This window comes from Oncorhynchus tshawytscha, linkage group LG01 (genome assembly GCF_018296145.1).
Source record: "Oncorhynchus tshawytscha isolate Ot180627B linkage group LG01, Otsh_v2.0, whole genome shotgun sequence".
In the NCBI taxonomy this organism is placed as follows: domain Eukaryota; kingdom Metazoa; phylum Chordata; class Actinopteri; order Salmoniformes; family Salmonidae; genus Oncorhynchus; species Oncorhynchus tshawytscha.
Window position 1 is genome coordinate 54,565,825 of NC_056429.1, and position 18,870 is coordinate 54,584,694.

General features: G+C 43.6%; 1 protein-coding gene across 4 annotated transcripts in view; it reads right to left on the reverse strand.

The window, feature by feature from the left end:
* The window catches only part of LOC112253203 (EMAP like 4), an 81,945-nt gene that overhangs the window by 34,315 nt on the left and 28,760 nt on the right, over positions 1-18,870 (reverse strand). For all 4 annotated transcript variants that reach the window (XM_024425236.2, XM_042323162.1, XM_024425231.2 and 1 more), the window contains exon 2: positions 5,187-5,369. In XM_024425236.2, the coding sequence (XP_024281004.2) occupies positions 5,187-5,369 (183 nt within the window). The remainder of the gene's footprint in view (positions 1-5,186; positions 5,370-18,870) is intronic.

Sequence of the window (18,870 nt, forward strand, 5' to 3'; positions counted from 1 at the left end):
ATGTTCCTGGAGTGCTGACTAACTCACTACAACTCACGTTGTGTACTTCCGGCGCCGACAGAGATGGCCGCCTCGCTTCGCGTTCCTAGGAAACTATGCAGTTTTTTGTTTTTTTACGTGTCATTTCTTACACTAGTACCCCAGGTCATCTTAGGTTTCTTTACATACAGCCGACAAGAACTACTGAATATAAGATCAGCGTCAACTCACCATCAGTACGACCAAGAATATGTTTTTCGCGATGCGGATCCTGAGTTCTGCCTTACAACCAGTGTAACCGAGTGGATCACATGCAGCGACCAAAAAAAAAAAAAACGACTCAGAAAAAGAGGGAAACGAAGCGGTCTTCTGGTCAGACTCCGGAGACGGGCACATCGTGCACCACTCCCCAGCATTCTTCTTGCCAATGTCCAGTCTCTTGACAACAAGGTTGATGAAATCCGAGCAAGGGTAGCATTCCAGAGGGACATCAGAGACTGTAACGTTCTTTGCTTCACGGAAACATGGCTCACTGGAGAGACGCAATCCGACGGTGCAGCCAGCGGGTTTCTCCACGCATCGCGCCGACAGAAACAAACATCTCTCTGGTAAGAAGACGGGCGGGGGCGTATGCCTTATGGCCAACGTGACATGGTGTGATGAAGGAAACATACAGGAACTCAAATCCTTCTGTTCACCTGATTTAGAATTCCTCACAATCAAATGTAGACCGCATTATCTACCAAGAGAATTCTCTTCGATTATAATCACAGCTGTATATATCCCCCCAAGCAGACACATCGATGGCTCTGAACGAACTTTATTTAACTCTCTGCAAACTGGAAACGATTTATCCGGAGGCTGCATTCATTGTAGCTGGGGATTTTAACAAGGCTAATCTGAAAACAAGTCTCCCTAAATTTTATCAGCATATTGATTGCGCAACCAGGGGTGGAAAGACCCTGGATCATTGTTACTCTAACTTCCGCGACGCATATAAGGCCCTGCCCCGCCCCCTTTCGGAAAAGCTGACCACGACTCCATTTTGTTGATCCCTGCCTACAGACAGAAACTAAAACAAGAAGCTCCCACGCTGAGGTCTGTCCAACGCTGGTCCGACCAAGCTGACTCCACACTCCAAGACTGCTTCCATCACGTGGACTGGGAGATGTTTCGTATTGCGTCAGACAACAACATTGACGAATACGCTGATACGGTGTGCGAGTTCATTAGAACATGCGTTGAAGATGTCGTTCCCATAGCAACGATTAAAACATTTCCTAACCAGAAACCATGGATTGATGGCAGCATTCGTGTGAAACTGAAGGCACGAACCACTGCTTTTAATCAGGGCAAGGTGTCTGGTAACATGACTGAATACAAACAGTGCAGCTATTCCCTCCGCAAGGCTATCAAACAAGCTAAGCGCCAGTACAGAGACAAAGTAGAATCTCAATTCAACGGCTCAGACACAAGAGGTATGTGGCAGGGTCTACAGTCAATCACGGACTACAGGAAGAAACCCAGCCCAGTCACGGACCAGGATGTCTTGCTCCCAGGCAGACTAAATAACTTTTTTGCCCGCTTTGAGGACAATACAGTGCCACTGACACGGCCTGCAACGGAATCATGCGGTCTCTCCTTCACTGCAGCCGAAGTGAGTAAGACATTTAAACGTGTTAACCCTCGCAAGGCTGCAGGCCCAGACGGCATCCCCAGCCGCGCCCTCAGAGCATGCGCAGACCAGCTGGCCGGTGTGTTTACGGACATATTCAACCAATCCCTATACCAGTCTGCTGTTCCCACATGCTTCAAGAGGGCCACCATTGTTCCTGTTCCCAAGAAAGCTAAGGTAACTGAGCTAAACGACTACCGCCCCGTAGCACTCACATCCGTCATCATGAAGTGCTTTGAGAGACTAGTCAAGGACCATATCACCTCCACCCTACCTGACACCCTTGACCCACTCCAATTTGCTTACCGCCCAAATAGGTCCACAGACGATGCAATCTCAACCACACTGCACACTGCCCTAACCCATCTGGACAAGAGGAATACCTATGTGAGAATGCTGTTCATCGACTACAGCTCGGCATTCAACACCATAGTACCCTCCAAGCTCGTCATCAAGCTCGAGACCCTGGGTCTCGACCCCGCCCTGTGCAACTGGGTACTGGACTTCCTGACGGGCCGCCCCCAGGTGGTGAGGGTAGGCAACAACATCTCCTCCCCGCTGATCCTCAACACTGGGGCCCCACAAGGGTGCGTTCTGAGCCCCCTCCTGTACTCCCTGTTCACCCACGACTGCGTGGCCATGCACGCCTCCAACTCAATCATCAAGTTTGCGGACGACACAACAGTGGTAGGCTTGATCACCAACAACGACGAGACGGCCTACAGGGAGGAGGTGAGGGCCCTCGGAGTGTGGTGTCAGGAAAATAACCTCACACTCAACGTCAACAAAACTAAGGAGATGATTGTGGACTTCAGGAAACAGCAGAGGGAACACCCCCATCCACATCGATGGAACAGTAGTGGAGAGGGTAGCAAGTTTTAAGTTCCTCGGCATACACATCACAGACAAACTGAATTGGTCCACTCACACAGACAGCATCGTGAGGAAGGCGCAGCAGCGCCTCTTCAACCTCAGGAGGCTGAAGAAATTCGGCTTGTCACCAAAAGCACTCACAAACTTCTACAGATGCACAATCGAGAGCATCCTGGCGGGCTGTATCACCGCCTGGTATGGCAACTGCACCGCCCTCAACCGTAAGGCTCTCCAGAGGGTAGTGAGGTCTGCACAACGCATCACCGGGGGCAAACTACCTGCCCTCCAGGACACCTACACCACCCGATGCTACAGGAAGGCCATAAAGATCATCAAGGACATCAACCACCCGAGCCACTGCCTGTTCACCCCGCTGTCATCCAGAAGGCGAGGTCAGTACAGGTGCATCAAAGCTGGGACCGAGAGACTGAAAAACAGCTTCTATCTCAAGGCCATCAGACTGTTAAACAGCCACCACTAACATTGAGTGGCTACTGCCAACACACTGTCAATGACACTGACTCTACTCCAGCCACTTTAATCATGGGAATTGATGGGAAATTATGTAAATATATCACTAGCCACTTTAAACAATGCTACCTTATATAATGTTACTTACCCTACATTGTTCATCTCATATGCATACGTTGATACTGTACTCTATATCATCGACTGCATCCTTATGTAATACATGTATCACTAGCCACTTTAACTATGCCACTTGGTTTACATACTTATCTCATATGTATATACTGTACTCGATATCATCTACTGTATCTTGCCTATGCTGCTCTGTACCATCACTCATTCATACATCCTTATGTACATATTCTTTATCCCCTTACACTGTGTATAAGACAGTAGTTTTTTTTGGGAATTGTTAGTTAGATTACTTGCTCGTTATTACTGCATTGTCGGAACTAGAAGCACAAGCATTTCGCTACACTCGCATTAACATCTGCTAACCATGTGTATGTGACAAATAAAATTTGATTTGATTTGATTTGATTTGATTTGAGTAGTACTCGCAAGCACACACAGCAAGGGGTTGCCAGGGGTCGCCGTTATGGCAATGGATGGTATTAAGTAAGAGAGTGACGTCATAATGAGATTTTTAAAAAGGTGAGCGGAAGAATGGAGAGCTGACCGGAACGAGGGATCAGAGGGGGCTGGAGGGAGGAGTGACAGATGATGGACGGAGGGATAGGGGTGTAGAGGGACGTGGCACGAAAGAGCTAAGCAAGGGTGACACCGGGCGAGTGCAGTCACATAATACAGTAACTCCTATCCTGCCGTTCATATGCAGTAAGGGTCCTGTTCCAATACTTTTCAAGTGCAGCCTTATTTCCTTGGAGGAACTGTAATCTGACATGACTGGAAAAGTGAAAGCATTGAGATGGAAACTTTGCTCTCACTCTATACATGTTGGATCAGTGGTTACCTCAGGAAAGGAAGGAAGGACGCATTCAAAAATAAAAAAAAGTATTCTAACGGGGCCAGGATCTTTCTTTATCTAGGACCCATGCATGGTTTCCCAGCCAAGACACTACCCAGAGAGACACATCCACATGATCATATACAGTAATTGGTTCCATTGGAGAAAGTAAAATATCAGGAAAAGGCTGCAGAGTCGCAATACACACAGATAATGTTCCACTTTCCACAATTAGGCCCCCCTGATCACACACACACACAAGATAGAGGGTCTTATTGTGTGCAGATAGACAGGACTGAAGTTAGTTAGCCAGGCTATAGGTGAGTGAGTGGTGGTTATTACTGAAGCCCGATTACAGAACCCAGATACTCCCCAATGACCATGGGCACGACACACATTCTCTGTCTGTGTCGCTCTCTCTGTGTCTCAGCGTCTCTCTCTGTGTCTCTCTCTGTCTCAGCCTCTCTCTCTCTCTCTCTCAATGCAATATCCTTCTCTCCCTTTCTGTCTTTAAAATGGAGCTCAATCACCTTCTTTCTTGCTCTCTTTCCCTCTGAGAGCTGGGAATTCCCTTCCCCTCCTCTCTGTCCTACTGCTGGCTGGGTATATCAGCCTCCACTTTATCACTGAGCTTAGAGAGGGGAATGGCTATGGCACGGTGTTCATGTGTCAACCAGAGGTTGGATTATCGTGTGGGAGAAAATGGAGCAGAGTACATTTGTCATTGAGAATATAGTGTTAGATTGTGATTATATGGGATATGTAATCATGTGTTGCTGTGTGTAGGTGTGAGAGGCTAATAAAAGCCAGGGGTCAAGGTTGGAGTGGCTCCATCCTGAACTTCCTTAACGTAAACAAGTGGAGGAATACAGGACAACACTCTCTTCCACAACTACGACCTGGTGAAGAAATGCAAGGGAGAAGAGAGGGGCTGAAGGAGCCACTGGGAAAGTGGAGATGAATGGAATGTCCATTGCTGGAAGGAAGTTATGGTAAATGGAACAGAAGCTAGTGCAGATGGATTTGACAGTGCATGACCAGCTTATGGTGGGGAGAAGGTGCTTATAAAACTGTCCTTTGCAGGTATTGAGAAACTACCCATGGAGATTTCTGAGGGTTTACAAAAACCTGCAGATTGCAGGTATAATCATCATTTCATATAATCATGAGAGTGCCTCAGATGGTGACAGTGACGACAGAGACAGTTCAGGGGTGACTGACTACCTTTGGTGCTAGTCTGTTTCTTGGCGGTGGTGGCTGTGTCCTCGGAGAGCGCCAGGCGTCGCAGCACGTCGGCCAGCGCCGCCTTCATCACGGTGATCTCATCCTCTTGCTGCTGGACACGCAGCTCCAAAGACGACAGACGGTCCTGCACGTCAGACGCACTCGCCGCTGAGATACTGTCATCTACAGAGAGGAGACGGGGGTTAGATACGGTAGACAACACACGTTCAGACATCCACCCACACAAACATTTTGGCCTTACCCAGGCCTTATTTAACGTGTACAATCACATATTTGTGATCATTGTTGAATGGCCCCCTGCGGCGTACCATCGCAAATATGTGATTGGAACGGTAGCAACAGAACGTGTGATGCAACAAACAGATTGCGCTGACAAAAAAATGAAGTTAGCGACCCAACAGCTAGACTTCAAAATGTACCACTTCTCTGGTGAGGGCAAGGGAGAAATGTAATGTTGTTTAGAAAAGAGATGCGTGTCAGCTAAGCTAACAGCAGCTACATTTAAAAAAAAATGTTTGTTTATGTTTGACAAGCAAAAACTCCCTCATCACAGCATTTCATTCAATATAAAACAAAAATAAACAGTCAAAGTCAAATATGGCTGCGCACATTGCCAGAAAAATATGAACTTAGTTTGGCTACTTTTCAGCAATCTTCAATGTACGTGTTACAGTGTATACAAGAACAGGAGCACATGGCTTGACAAGTCATTTACAGTTTTTGACAAATCACAAAGCAAATGAAATGTTATCACCTCATAGATCATAACCCCAAATACAAGCCTACTTCCTACTCTAGCCATAGCGTGAAAGCTAAACAGGGTTGCCAGATTCAGGTGACCCCATTTTAGGGGGGATTGTGGGAGGGGTTAATTTAATTTGTGGGGGATTTCAAGTCTATGGGGGTAGAAAAGGGGGACGGTATCATTGGGGTATATGATACAGGGAATATTACTATGATGAGGGATTTATCAATACATGGGGGGCAAACACAGAAGTTTCTAAGCTAAATAAAAACAAAACCACTGGAAAGGGGGTCTGAGCTGGCAACCCTGAGTAACGATAGTTCAATCTAAGTCAGTCGAGTGAACTGACTTATATCCCTTCACCTCGTTTTGATATAACATCTTTGGTCTGACAGACATTTACGTGACAACCAGAATGCATTGTATGTCAACAAACATGGAGCCACACATATCTGGCATTTAACTTAGCATTAGCTCATCATAATCAGTACAACCATCCAAAAACTATTTTACACACATCATACGTGTCCATTACAATATATGCAAGAATCAGAAAGATTTATTTGTCACCAGTACTTGAAAACATTAAATACTTATGCTCTATACTATAAAGATAACGTTATAAGGCACTTACTTTGATAGTAATAATAACTTTGGACATGTATTTTGGACATGTTGTTTTCCTTAGAAACGTACACCAATGAAGGCAATGTGTGTGCCAGCCAGAAAATGTGCCAGGGGGAAAAAGTTTGTAAGTTATTTTCTGACTGGAGATGCGCAAATGTTTGCATCCTTGATCTGGGGAAACACTGGGGAAGTGCTTAGGCTCTACTTGAAAAGAGAAGTTTGTCCTTCTCAGTAAAGCCTCAAACATGTATTGTCCACAACTGTGAAACGGGCTATTTCTATGTGAATTTATGAGGAAGCGCAACACACCTCAATTCAAACCGTTAGAAAATAAAACTTGCAAAAAATTAAATTACATTAACAAGCTGAAACAGTCTATAGATAATTAGCAGGCAGCGTGGCTTGGTTTGAGGGCAGCGTGGGTTAACTGTCCTGCTGCATAACAATCACATTTTGAAACCGTGAGAGCATAATTATTATATATTTTATCATCAATCACTCTGGGGCGACCGAGATATTTGGAACTCATGCATGAAAAGACTCCATAATGTTTAATCTGTAGGTGCTACAATGCAAACAATTGTGTCATATGAAGTTAGCGCTTGCTCTGTAATGAGTAGTTTGTGAATATTGAAAATATAAAAAATATTTGATTTGCAAAATTGTTCAATATATTATTGGACATAAAAATACTCGACAGGCATATCATAGTTCCAGAGTTGGATTTCTGCTTATCTGTAAAGGCGTACTTGTCGCACCTGGTGAATTCCCTAAGGCCCCACTGTGAAAAGATATGGGAGAAAAAGAGTGGAAAACACAGGCATGAGGGCTTGAAAGCTGCTGAGGATGATAACTGACTCTATAGCCACTCCTACCCATCATATCTTTAATCTGAGCCGAAATAAAAGTGTTTGTGCAGGGAAGCCAGGCATTCCGCTACCCAAGAGTGGTAAAGTGGCCTTTAGTGGTTCTAACAGCAGCCGTATCAGCTTGCTGCCAGCTCTTAGCAAACAGTTGTAAAAAATGGTGTTTGACTAAATACAATCCTATTTCTTTGTAAACAAATTAACAACAGACTTCCAGCATGCTTATAGAGAAGGGCACTCAACATGTACTGTACTGACACAAATGACTAAGAAATTGATAATACGATGATTGCGAGCAGTACTGTTAGATTTCAGTGCAGCCTTTGATATTATTGACCATAACCTGTTGTTGAGAAAACTTATGTTTTATGGCTTTTCAACCACTGCCATATCATGGAATCAGAGCCCTCTCTAAAAGAACTCAGAAGGTTTTCTTTAATGGAAGCTTCTCTAATGTAAAACATGTAAAGTGTGGTGTACCGCAGGGCAGCACTCTAGGCCCGCTTCACTTTTCTATTTTTACAAAGGACCTGCCAAGGGCATGTGTGTCCATATATGCTGATGATTCAACCATTTACATGTCAGCAACCACAGCTAATGAAGTCACTGAAACCCTTAAAAGTTGCAGTCAGTTCAGTTTTGGAATGGGTAGCCAGTAGTAAACTGGTCATGAATATCTCTAAAACTAAGAGCATTGTGTTTGGTACAAATCTTTCCCTAAGTTCTAGACCTCAGCTGAATCAGGTAAAGAATGGTGTGGCTGTTGAGCAATTTGAGGAGACTAAATTACTTTGTGTAACTTTAGATTGTAAACTGTCATGGTCAAAACAAAGAACCAATGGTTGTAAAAATGGGGAGAAGTTTGTCTGTAGTAAAGAGATGCTCTACTTTTTTGACACCACAATCTAAAAAACAATTCCTGCAGGCTCTAGTTTTATCTTATCTTGATTATTGTCCAGTCATATGGTCAAGTGCTGCAAAGAAAGAAAGACCTAGTTAAGCTGCAGCTGGCCCAGAACAGACCAGCACGTCTTGCTCTTCATTGTAATCTGAGGGCTAACATTAGCTTAAGTGCTAGATCAAGCTTGTTAACAGCAGTAGAGACAATTCCTTCCTGAATTAAGATCCCTGCGGTCTAATATTTGTTTTGTGCACGCTGCAAACTGTGTTTTGAGATACTTGCATAACTGTATGAGCTGGGTTTTCTGTCTTCGTAGCATTTGTTAGCATTCTGACATTTTATGTTTGAACAACAACAACAAAAGGTATCCCTTGTGTGCACTGCCGTTAATACCGTATATCACAGGATGGCACAGGCATGGTATGAAGGTATGCCATGCCTCTACAATATAAATACAGGGAAAGTTCAGCTGCTCAGTATTTGTGAGAAGTGGGTTTCAGGCTCAGGGCTGCTGCCAAGCCGAGCTGTGGTTTAGGTCCTGATTGCTGGACGGAATTGGGGTAATTTGCAGTGAAGACAGTGAGAGGGCCTCATCTCTGAGGCTAGCCTGTTAAAGGGGTGCTGATGAACCCTCCTCTCTACTCAGAAGGAATTTGAACTCCCTCACCGACACAAAAAAAAACAACACTCTGCAGGCACAGTCACAATTTAAAAGTGCTAAAGAGAAAACATCTACAGTCATAAAAGTCTAGAGCAAAGTATTAACAAGTTAAACAATGAGAAGACTTAACCCCAAACTCAAAAAGTGGATTCAATGATGGTAAACAATAAAAGCTCATCTAAAGGCCAAACCATTTTTACAATGTTTGTGATGCTAACAGATCAAGCTAACCTTTAATATAAGCACAAAGAGTAGTTTCTGGCCAATAAAGGTCATTTTAAAAAAGGATTTAAGAATGTGTACAGAATGCTAGTAATATGGCACACACACATACATACATGCCTGCACACGCACGCACATACGTACACACGAATGCGCGCAGACCGAGTGAGCAGAGGTAGTGGGCAGTTACCGTGCCCTAGATGGCTGGGCAGCAGCAGACCACAGTGGCAGGGAGAGAGAGAGAGAAAGAAAGACAGAGTGATCGAGTGATGGAGTGAGTAAGAGTGTATTTATACTGTACATTTGCTCATTTAGCTATTTTCTATATTGTATTTAATGTATGTAAACTGTGTCAATGTACTTGGCGAATAAACGTGATTCTGAAAAAAAGAGCGAGTTATAGAACCCATTGCCCTTTATGGTTGTGAGATCTGGGGTTCGCTCACCAACCAAGAAATCACAAAATGGGACAAACATCAAATAGAGACTCTGCATGCAGAATTCCGCTAAAATATGCTTTGTATACAACATAAAACACCAAATAATGTATGCAGAGCAGAATTAGGTCGATACCTGCTAATTATCAAAATCAAGAAAAGAGCAGTTAAATTCTACAACCACCTAAAAGGAAGCGATTCCCAAACCTTCCATAACAAAACTATCACCTACAGAGAGATTAACCTGGAGAAGAGTCCCCTAAACAAGCTGATCCTGGGGCTCTGTTCACAAACACAAACTCCACAGAGCCCCAGGACAGCAACACAATTAAATCCAACCAAATCGTGAGAAAAAAAAAGATAATTACTTGACACATTGGAAAGAATTAACAAAACTAGAATTCTACTTGGCCCTAAACAGAGAGTACACAGTGGCAGAATACCTGAAAACTGACTGACCCAAACTTAAGGAAAGCTTTGACTATATACAGACTCAGTGAGCATAGCCTTGCTATTGAGAAAGGCTGCCTTAGGCAGACCTGGCTCTCAAGAGAATACACAGCCATACACCAATCTACTCTTACATGGAATGTAAATCAAACACATAGCCATCAAACAGACTAAGACAAGACCACTATCACAGACACACGGAGACCAGCAGAGAGCCGAGGTACTCAATCCGAAACAGAGACCAATCAAATCAAATCGTTAGTAGTCACATGCTTCATAAAACAACAGGTGTAGACTAACAGTAAAAATGCTTACTCAGTGAGAGGAGAGCTGAGAGGGTCTGAGAGAACTACGGTGCTGAGACTACTCATCTTGTCTGATAGGGAGGCCACAGACACACACGCGCCCACAGACTCACGCTCATCCACACAGCTGTGATAAGAGCTCAGTGGGTGAATCCTGGGCACGGAGGAGCAGTCTTTTCTTTCTTGCTCTCCATCAGTCTATATTGTCCTGTACTGTTAAAACATGTGCCCCCTCTCCTTGCAGGGTGAAAGGCTTTGACCTCATTATTGGACATAGACAAATTATAGACGAACTATCTGAATCCCTGCTTAGATGTGATACAGGGCTGAATCAAGCAGCCAGAGGGTGTGAAATTCAGTGGGAGTGTAGGCTACAGCGTAAACTCACTTGAAGACTCTATTCTCTAGCCTTCCTTTGATACTGACTTTGATGTGAAACAATAGCAAGTACTACAGCACTGAGCTGGTGGCACACAACACACAAACATGGACAGGGAACTACGCCGCCCCCCCCCACACACACACACACACACACACACACACACACACACACACATCAATCAAATATATATACTTACCAAGACTCTGCTGTCCATCACTGCCATCTTGTTAATAACAAAACACCACAGTTACAACAACACTTTTACTACATATCTTTACAGATCAGAGATAAAAATACACTGAAATGCAAAAGTGTTGACTGCAGGTATTTCCTTAATAGCTAAAAATATTTAAAAAAAAAAAAAATTTAAACATCAAAATAAATAGTTTCAACAGTATTAAAAACTTTTCCATGGCCATTACCAAATACCCCGGCATACCCCCCAAACTTACAATCTACTATGACAACTTTCAAGAGTCAGTTGAAAGCCATCCCACAGTTTGGGAACCACTGATCTATACTGAACAAAAATATGAAATGCAACATGTAAAGTGTTGGTCCCATGTTTCATTGGCTAAAATAAAATATCCCAAAAATGTAACATACGCACAAAAAGCTTATTTTGAGCACAAATTTGTTTAAATCCCCGTTAGTGAGCTTTTTTTTTGCCAAGAGTATCCATCCACCTGACAGGTGTGGCATATTAAGAAGCTGATTAAACAGCATGATCATTACACAGGTGAACCTTGTGCTGGGAAAAATAAAAGGACACTCTTAAATGTGAAGTTGTGTCACACAACACCACAGATGTCTCAAGTTGAGGGAGCATGCAACTGGCATGCTGACTGCAGGAATGTCCACCAGAGATGTTGCCAGAGAATTTAATGTTAATTTCTCTAGCATAAGCTGCCTCCAATGTCGTTTTAAGAGAATTTGGCAGTACGTCCAACCGGCATCACAACCGCAGACCACGTGTAACCATGCCAGCCCAGGACCTCCACGTCCGGCTTCTTCACCTGCGGAATTGTCTGAGACCAGCCACACGGACAGCTGATGAAACTGAGGAGTATTTGGGTCTGTAATAAAGCCCTTTAGTGCTGAAAAAAAATATCTGATTGGCTGGACCTGGCTCCCCAGAGGATGGGCCTGGCTCCCCAGAGGATGGGCCTGGCTCCCCAGGGGGTGGGCCTAATTCCTCCCTTGCCCACCCATTGCTGCGCCCCTGCTCAGTCATGTGAAGTCCATAGATTGGTGCCTAATGAATTTATTTTAATTGACTGATTTACTGTAACCCAGTAAAATCATTGAAATTGTTGCACGTTACATTTATATTTTTGTTCAGTAGTTTTCATTTAGAACAAAAAAATCTGTTAGCCTTCCAGTACCCTTCACATGTGTAGCTTGTTGTTTTTGTTGGCCAATCAAAGCAGCAAAGAGGTTCAATGTGTAGCAAGTGGAGTGAGATTTCAAAAACCTGCGAAATGAGTATGCTCCAAATGAGCATCCAACAGGTAGGCTGTTGTTTTTCTCTGAATGGGGTTTGGTAGAGGGCGCAGCATGTAGCTGTTTAGCTTAGCTACAGCTAGCTTGGCTACTCCAATCAAGACGGGCCCTGTTAAAGGAGGCCTGGGTAAGCCCAAAATGTGAGAAATATGCCAACTTTGAGCAATTATTTCTCAATTATGCTTTCAGATACAAAATGTCAAATATGTCAACAAATCTTTCTTCCAAAGGAACATTTAAATGGATTACATTTTCATGAAATTCCCAAAATCATAGTTCTATGAAATTCCCAAAATCAACTTCTATTGTCCTGGTTTTGTATGGAATACATTTGCAGTCATGGCCTCTGCTCTCTCCCAGCCCAGGTTACTGTCCTATCAGTGTTTGACAGACATTTGCTACTGGAGGACTCTCTCCTCCTCCTCCTTCCATCTCTTCATCCCACTCCTTCACATACTGTAGGTTTTAATGAAGGAGGGACAGCCATGCTGGATTTACATATTCACATGTCATTCGTTGTGCTTCTGTCCCCTGAGGTATATCTCCATGTATAGACACACACACACAGTATGCTAGATAGTGTCAGAGAACACTCGGGCCTCAGTATGTTTTAACCATGCCTTCAGGTCATCTCATTGGACACGCTGGGACAGAGTCTGCATTGGGACTGGGTTAGACAAACCACACTGCTCAACGTGTTAAAATACACACACACACACACCCTCTTTCTCACTCACACAGAGGGAGAGATTAAGGAGATTAAGGAGGGGCAGTAGGAGAACGTGGGAAAGCAGTGTGCACCTATGTGCTGATTCATGATCCCAGCCTCAGGCAATAGATAGTATTACAGTAAGCTAAAAAAAATAATACATATGCACAATACATATCATATCATACATATCATAATACAATACATATCCTTCTTTAAACCTCACCACATGCTCTATCATACTTCTGCTGCTTGGAGGAAATCCATTGACATACATGACATACACTCAGTGGCCAGTTTATTAGGTACACCACCCGGTTCATGAAAATTGTTTGCTCCTACAGACAGTGCGTCACATGGTCCTGGTCACGGATGGGCTATTGCAGATGACCACATCGGGTTCCACTCCTATCAGCTAAAAACAAGAAGCGGCTTGAGTGGGCACATGATCCCCAACACTGGACAATTGAGGAGTGGAGAATTATTTTTATTTTTTTATTCTCCCCCCCCAATTTCTGTTGCATCATGCTGCTGACAGAGTCAGGATTTGGCGTAAGCAGTATGAGTCCATGGCCCCAACCTGCCTGGTGTCAACGGCAAAGGCTGGTGGCTTAATGGTGTGGGGAATCTCATCCTGGCCCACGTCAGGTCCCTTGATACCAATTGACTCCTGAACATCTAATCTTATGTCTACCCAGACTATTTGCATTGTACCCCCCTCTTTTACACTGTTGCTACTTGGTTGTTATCATCATTACTTGTCACTTTTATTTCTTATTCTTATCTGTATTTTAAACTGCATTATTGGTTAGGGGCCCGTAAGTAAGCATTTCACTGTAAGGTCTCCACCTGTTGATTTCGGCGCATGTGACTAATAAAATTTGATTCGATACCTCAAGTCCTCAACTGGCAGCTTCATTAAATAGTACTCGCAAAACACCAGTCTCAACATCAACAGCGAAAAGGCAACTCCGGGATGCTCCAGACACTGGACAGAGGAACTCTGCCTAGAAGGCCAGCATCCCTGCGTCGCCTATTCACTGTTGACATTGAGACTGGTGTTTTGCGGGTACAATTTAATGAAGCTGCCAGATGAGGACTTGTGAGGCGTCTGTTTCTCAAACTTGACATTCTAATGTACTTGTCCTCTTGATCTCTTGGTGCACCGGGGCCTCCCACTCTTTCTATTCTGGTTAGGGCTAGTTTGCGCTGTTCTGTGAAGGGAGTAGTACACAGCGTTGTATGAGATCTTCAGTTTCTTGGTAATTTCTCACATGGAATAGCCTTCATTTCTCAGAACAAGAATAGACTGACGAGCTTCAGAAGAAAGTTATTTGTTTCTGGCCATTTTGAGCCTGTAATCGAACCCACAAATGCTGATGCTCCAGATACTCAGCTCAGCCTAAAGAAGGCTAGTTTTATTGCTTCTTTAAATCAGCACAACAGTTTTCAGCTGTGCTAACATAATTGCAAAAGGGTTTTCTAATGATCAATTAGCCTTTTAAAATGATGAACTTGGATTAACCAACACAACTTGCCATTGGAACCATATTGCCATATTTATTTTTTTCCTAAGTGTTTTGTCTTTTAGCTGTAGATGATAATTAAAAACCTGTAGAAGTGTTTTGGACTGTTTTGATGAGTTCCTATGATGAATATAGTTAAATATAGTTATATAGTTGAATATAATTCAAAATTGTATTTATTTGGAGTCCGGGAAAATTATTATGCAGTATTGTCTTTAGGAATTCAGTGGAGTAAGTTATGGTTACTGATAATGGGCCTCTGTACAGCTATGTAGATATAAAAATATTTGTAAAATTTAACCCGTTTCCACCTACAATAGTCATTTAGAACATTAACAATGGCTACACTGTATTTCTGATCAATTTGATGTTATTTTAACGTACAAATAAATTTGCTTTTCTATCAAAAACAATGGCATTTCTAAGTGATCCCAAAGTTTTGAATGGTAGTGCATGTCTGCCTATAATTATGCATGTGTAAATCTGTGTGTATGATATAGTGAGAGCGGAAAAGATAGAAATAAAGATTAGATCTAATCGTTGACTTTGTTTTCTCATTCATGCTCCTGCCTCTCACTCAACACCATTTTGATTTATGTTTTTCTTTCATTTGAGGAGGGTGTGTACTTTGAAGAAAGGCGGCACGGGGAAGAGGGGGTACGGCGAGTACCTTAAACGTCGGTGAGAAGTGAGGGAGGGAAAAAGAAAAGGGAGGGACAGCATTTGCCAAATTAAGTGTTGTAATAAGTAATAAGAAGACAGAATACCAACTGGCCTACTAACCTCTCCCACAGCCCTAAGAGTGCCTCCTCACTACACACACACACACACACACACACACACACACACACACTATAGAAATTACTCATATCAACTGTTATAAACTGGGTGGTTTGAGTTTATAATAGCAATAACGTACCTCAAGGGGTTCGTAGTATATGGCCAATATACCACGGCTAAGGGCTGTAATCCAGGCACTCTGCGTTGCGTCGTGCATAAGAACAGCCCTTAGCCTTAGCATATTGGCCATATACACCACACCTCCTCGAGCATTATTGCTTAAATATAAACTGTTCAACATTGTTACATATTACACACACAAACATACTAGTTACTCATTGACCAGCAGTGCATGGACTGGTGCAGTACTGCGTGGCTATGGCCATGTTCGTTCAAGCACAAAGCCAGGAATTAGTAACACCTTAACCGGCTCCCAGAACCACCCACCCCAGCCCTGCAGGCCTACTGAGACCATGAACTTATGGACACACCACTATGATCTATGACACTCCCCTCCTCCTCTCTACCTAACTCTGTCTCACTCCATCTACAGCCTGAGCCATTACATTTTTTTATTTATCTCTTCTGTCTCTCTCCACCTCATGCCATGCCCAGTGCCACGCCCAGTTCGCCACGGAGTGTGTTGTTGACTAAATGTGTTTTACTAGCCTGAGTTATACTCTACACCGCCATTAATTTTTTACATTGTGAATATTGCAAAAACCCAAATGGGAAAAAAATGGGTGACTTGTGTAGGCTTACCTTGGCCTGACGTTTTTTAATAGCCGTGACCAAATACTTATTTTCCACCATAATTTGCAAATAAATTCATTAAAAATCCTACAATGTGATTTTCTGGATTTTTTTCTCTCTCATAGTTGAAGTGTACCTATGATGAAAAATACAGGCCTCGCATCTTTTTAAGTGGGAGAACTTGCACAATTGGTGGCTGACTAAATACTTTTTTGCCCCCCTTTTTTGCCCCTGTAGGTCCTGGATGGCAGGAAGCTTGGCCCCAGTGATGAACAGGGCCGTTCTCACAACCCTCTGTAGGGCCTTACGGTCAGATGCCGAGCAGTTGCCATACCAGGCGGGGATGCAACCGTTCAGGATGCTCTCAATGGTGCAGCTGTAGACCCTTTTGAGGATCTGGGGGCCCATGCCCAATCTTTTCAGTCTCCTGAGGAGGAAAAGGTTTTGTTGTGCCCTCTTCATGACTGTCTTGGTGTGTTTGGACCATGATAGTTCGTTGGTGATGTGGACACCAAGGAACTTGAAACTCTCGACCCGCTCCACTACAGCCCCGTCTATGTTAATTGGGGCCTGTTCAGCCTGCCTTTTCCTGTAGTCCACGATCATCTCCTTTGTCTTGCTCACATTGAGGGAGAGGTTGTTGTCCTGGCACCACACTGCCAGTTCTCTGACCTCCTCCCTATAGGCCGTCTCATCATTGTCGGTCATCAGGCCTACCACTGTTGCGTCATCAGCAAACTTAATGGTGTTGGAGTCGTGTTTGGCCACGCAGTCGTGGGTGAACAGGGAATACAGGAGGGGACTAAGTACACACCCCTGAGGGGCCCCCGTGTTAAGGATCAGCGTGGCAGACGTATTGTTGCCTACTCTTCCCACCTGGGGGCGGCCCGTCAGGAACTCCAGGATCCAGTTGCAGAGGGAGGTGTTTAGTCCCAGAGTCCTTAGCTTAGTGATGAGCTACGTGGGCACTATAGTGTTGAACGCTGAACTGTAGTCGATGAACAGCATTCTCACATAGGTGTTCCTTTTGTCCAACAAAGAGCTGCAGTTAGTTTCAGAAAGGGTGGCAAGGAATAAGTTAATCCTAAATATAAAAAACTAAAAGCACTCTATTTGGAACAATTCATTCACTAAAAACTCTGAACTTCAACTAAATATTGTAATGAATAATATGGAAATTGAGCAAGTTTAGGTGACTAAACTGTGACTAAACTGCTTGGAATAATCCTGGATTGTAAATTGTCATGGTCAAAACATGTTGATACAACAGCAGCTAAGATGGGGAGAAGTCTGTCCACAATAAAGACCTGCTCTGCCTTCTAAACAACACTGTTAACAAGGCAGGTCCTACAGGCCCTAGTTTTGCTGCACCTGGACTACCATTCAGTCGTGTGGTCAGGTGCCACAAAGAGTGATTTAGGAAAATGACAATTGGCTGAGAACAGGGCAGCACGGCTGGCCCTTAAATGTACACTGAGAGCTAACATTAACAATATGCATGTCAATCTCTCATAGCTCAAAGTGAAGGAGGCATTGACTTCATCACTACTTGTTTTTGTAAGAAGTGGTGACAAGCTGAATGCACCGAACGGTAGGGCTGGGCAATATGGCAAATAAATTATCACGATATCTATATATTTTTTTCATTCAATAACGATAATTACCACGATATTAATCAAATAATGTTTAAATCAAATCAAATTTTATTTGTCACATACACATGGTTAGCAGATGTTAATGCGAGTGTAGCGAAATGCTTGTGCTTCTAGTTCCGACAATGCAGTAATAACGAACAAGTAATCTAACTAACAATTCCAAAAAACTACTGTCTTATACACAGTATAAGGGGATAAAGAATATGTACATAAGGATATATGAATGAGTGATGGTACAGAGCAGCATAGGCAAGATACAGTAGATGATATCGAGTACAGTATATACATATGAGATGAGTATGTAAACCAAGTGGCATAGTTAAAGTGGCTAGTGATACATGTATTACATAAGGATGCAGTCGATGATATAGAGTACAGAATCTACGTATGCATATGAGATGAATAATGTAGGGTAAGTAACATTATATAAGGTAGCATTGTTTAAAGTGGCTAGTGATATATTTACATCATTTCCCATCAATTCCCATTATTAAAGTGGCTGGAGTAGAGTCAGTGTCATTGACAGTGTGTTGGCAGTAGCCACTCAATGTTAGTGGTGGCTGTTTAACAGTCTGATGGCCTTGAGATAGAAGCTGTTTTTCAGTCTCTCGGTCCCAGCTTTGATGCACCTGTACTGACCTCGCCTTCTGGATGACAGCGGGGTGAACAGGCAGTGGCTCGGGTGGTTGATGTCCTTGATGATCTTTATGGCCTTCCTGTAGCATCGGGTGGTGTAGGTGTCCTGGAGGGCAGGTAGTTTGCCCCCGGTGATGCGTTGTGCAGACCTCACTACCCTCTGGAGAGCCTTACGGTTGAGGGCGGTGCAGTTGCCATACCAGGCGGTGATACAGCCCGCCAGGATGCTCTTGATTGTGCATCTGTAGACGTTTTTGAGTGCTTTTGGTGACAAGCCGAATTTCTTCAGCCTCCTGAGGTTGAAGAGGCGCTGCTGCGCCTTCCTCACGATGCTGTCTGTGTGAGTGGACCAATTCAGTTTGTCTGTGATGTGTATGCCGAGGAACTTAAAACTTGCTACCCTCTCCACTACTGTTCCATCGATGTGGATGGGGGTGTTCCCTCTGCTGTTTCCTGAAGTCCACAATCATCTCCTTAGTTTTGTTGACGTTGAGTGTGAGGTTAT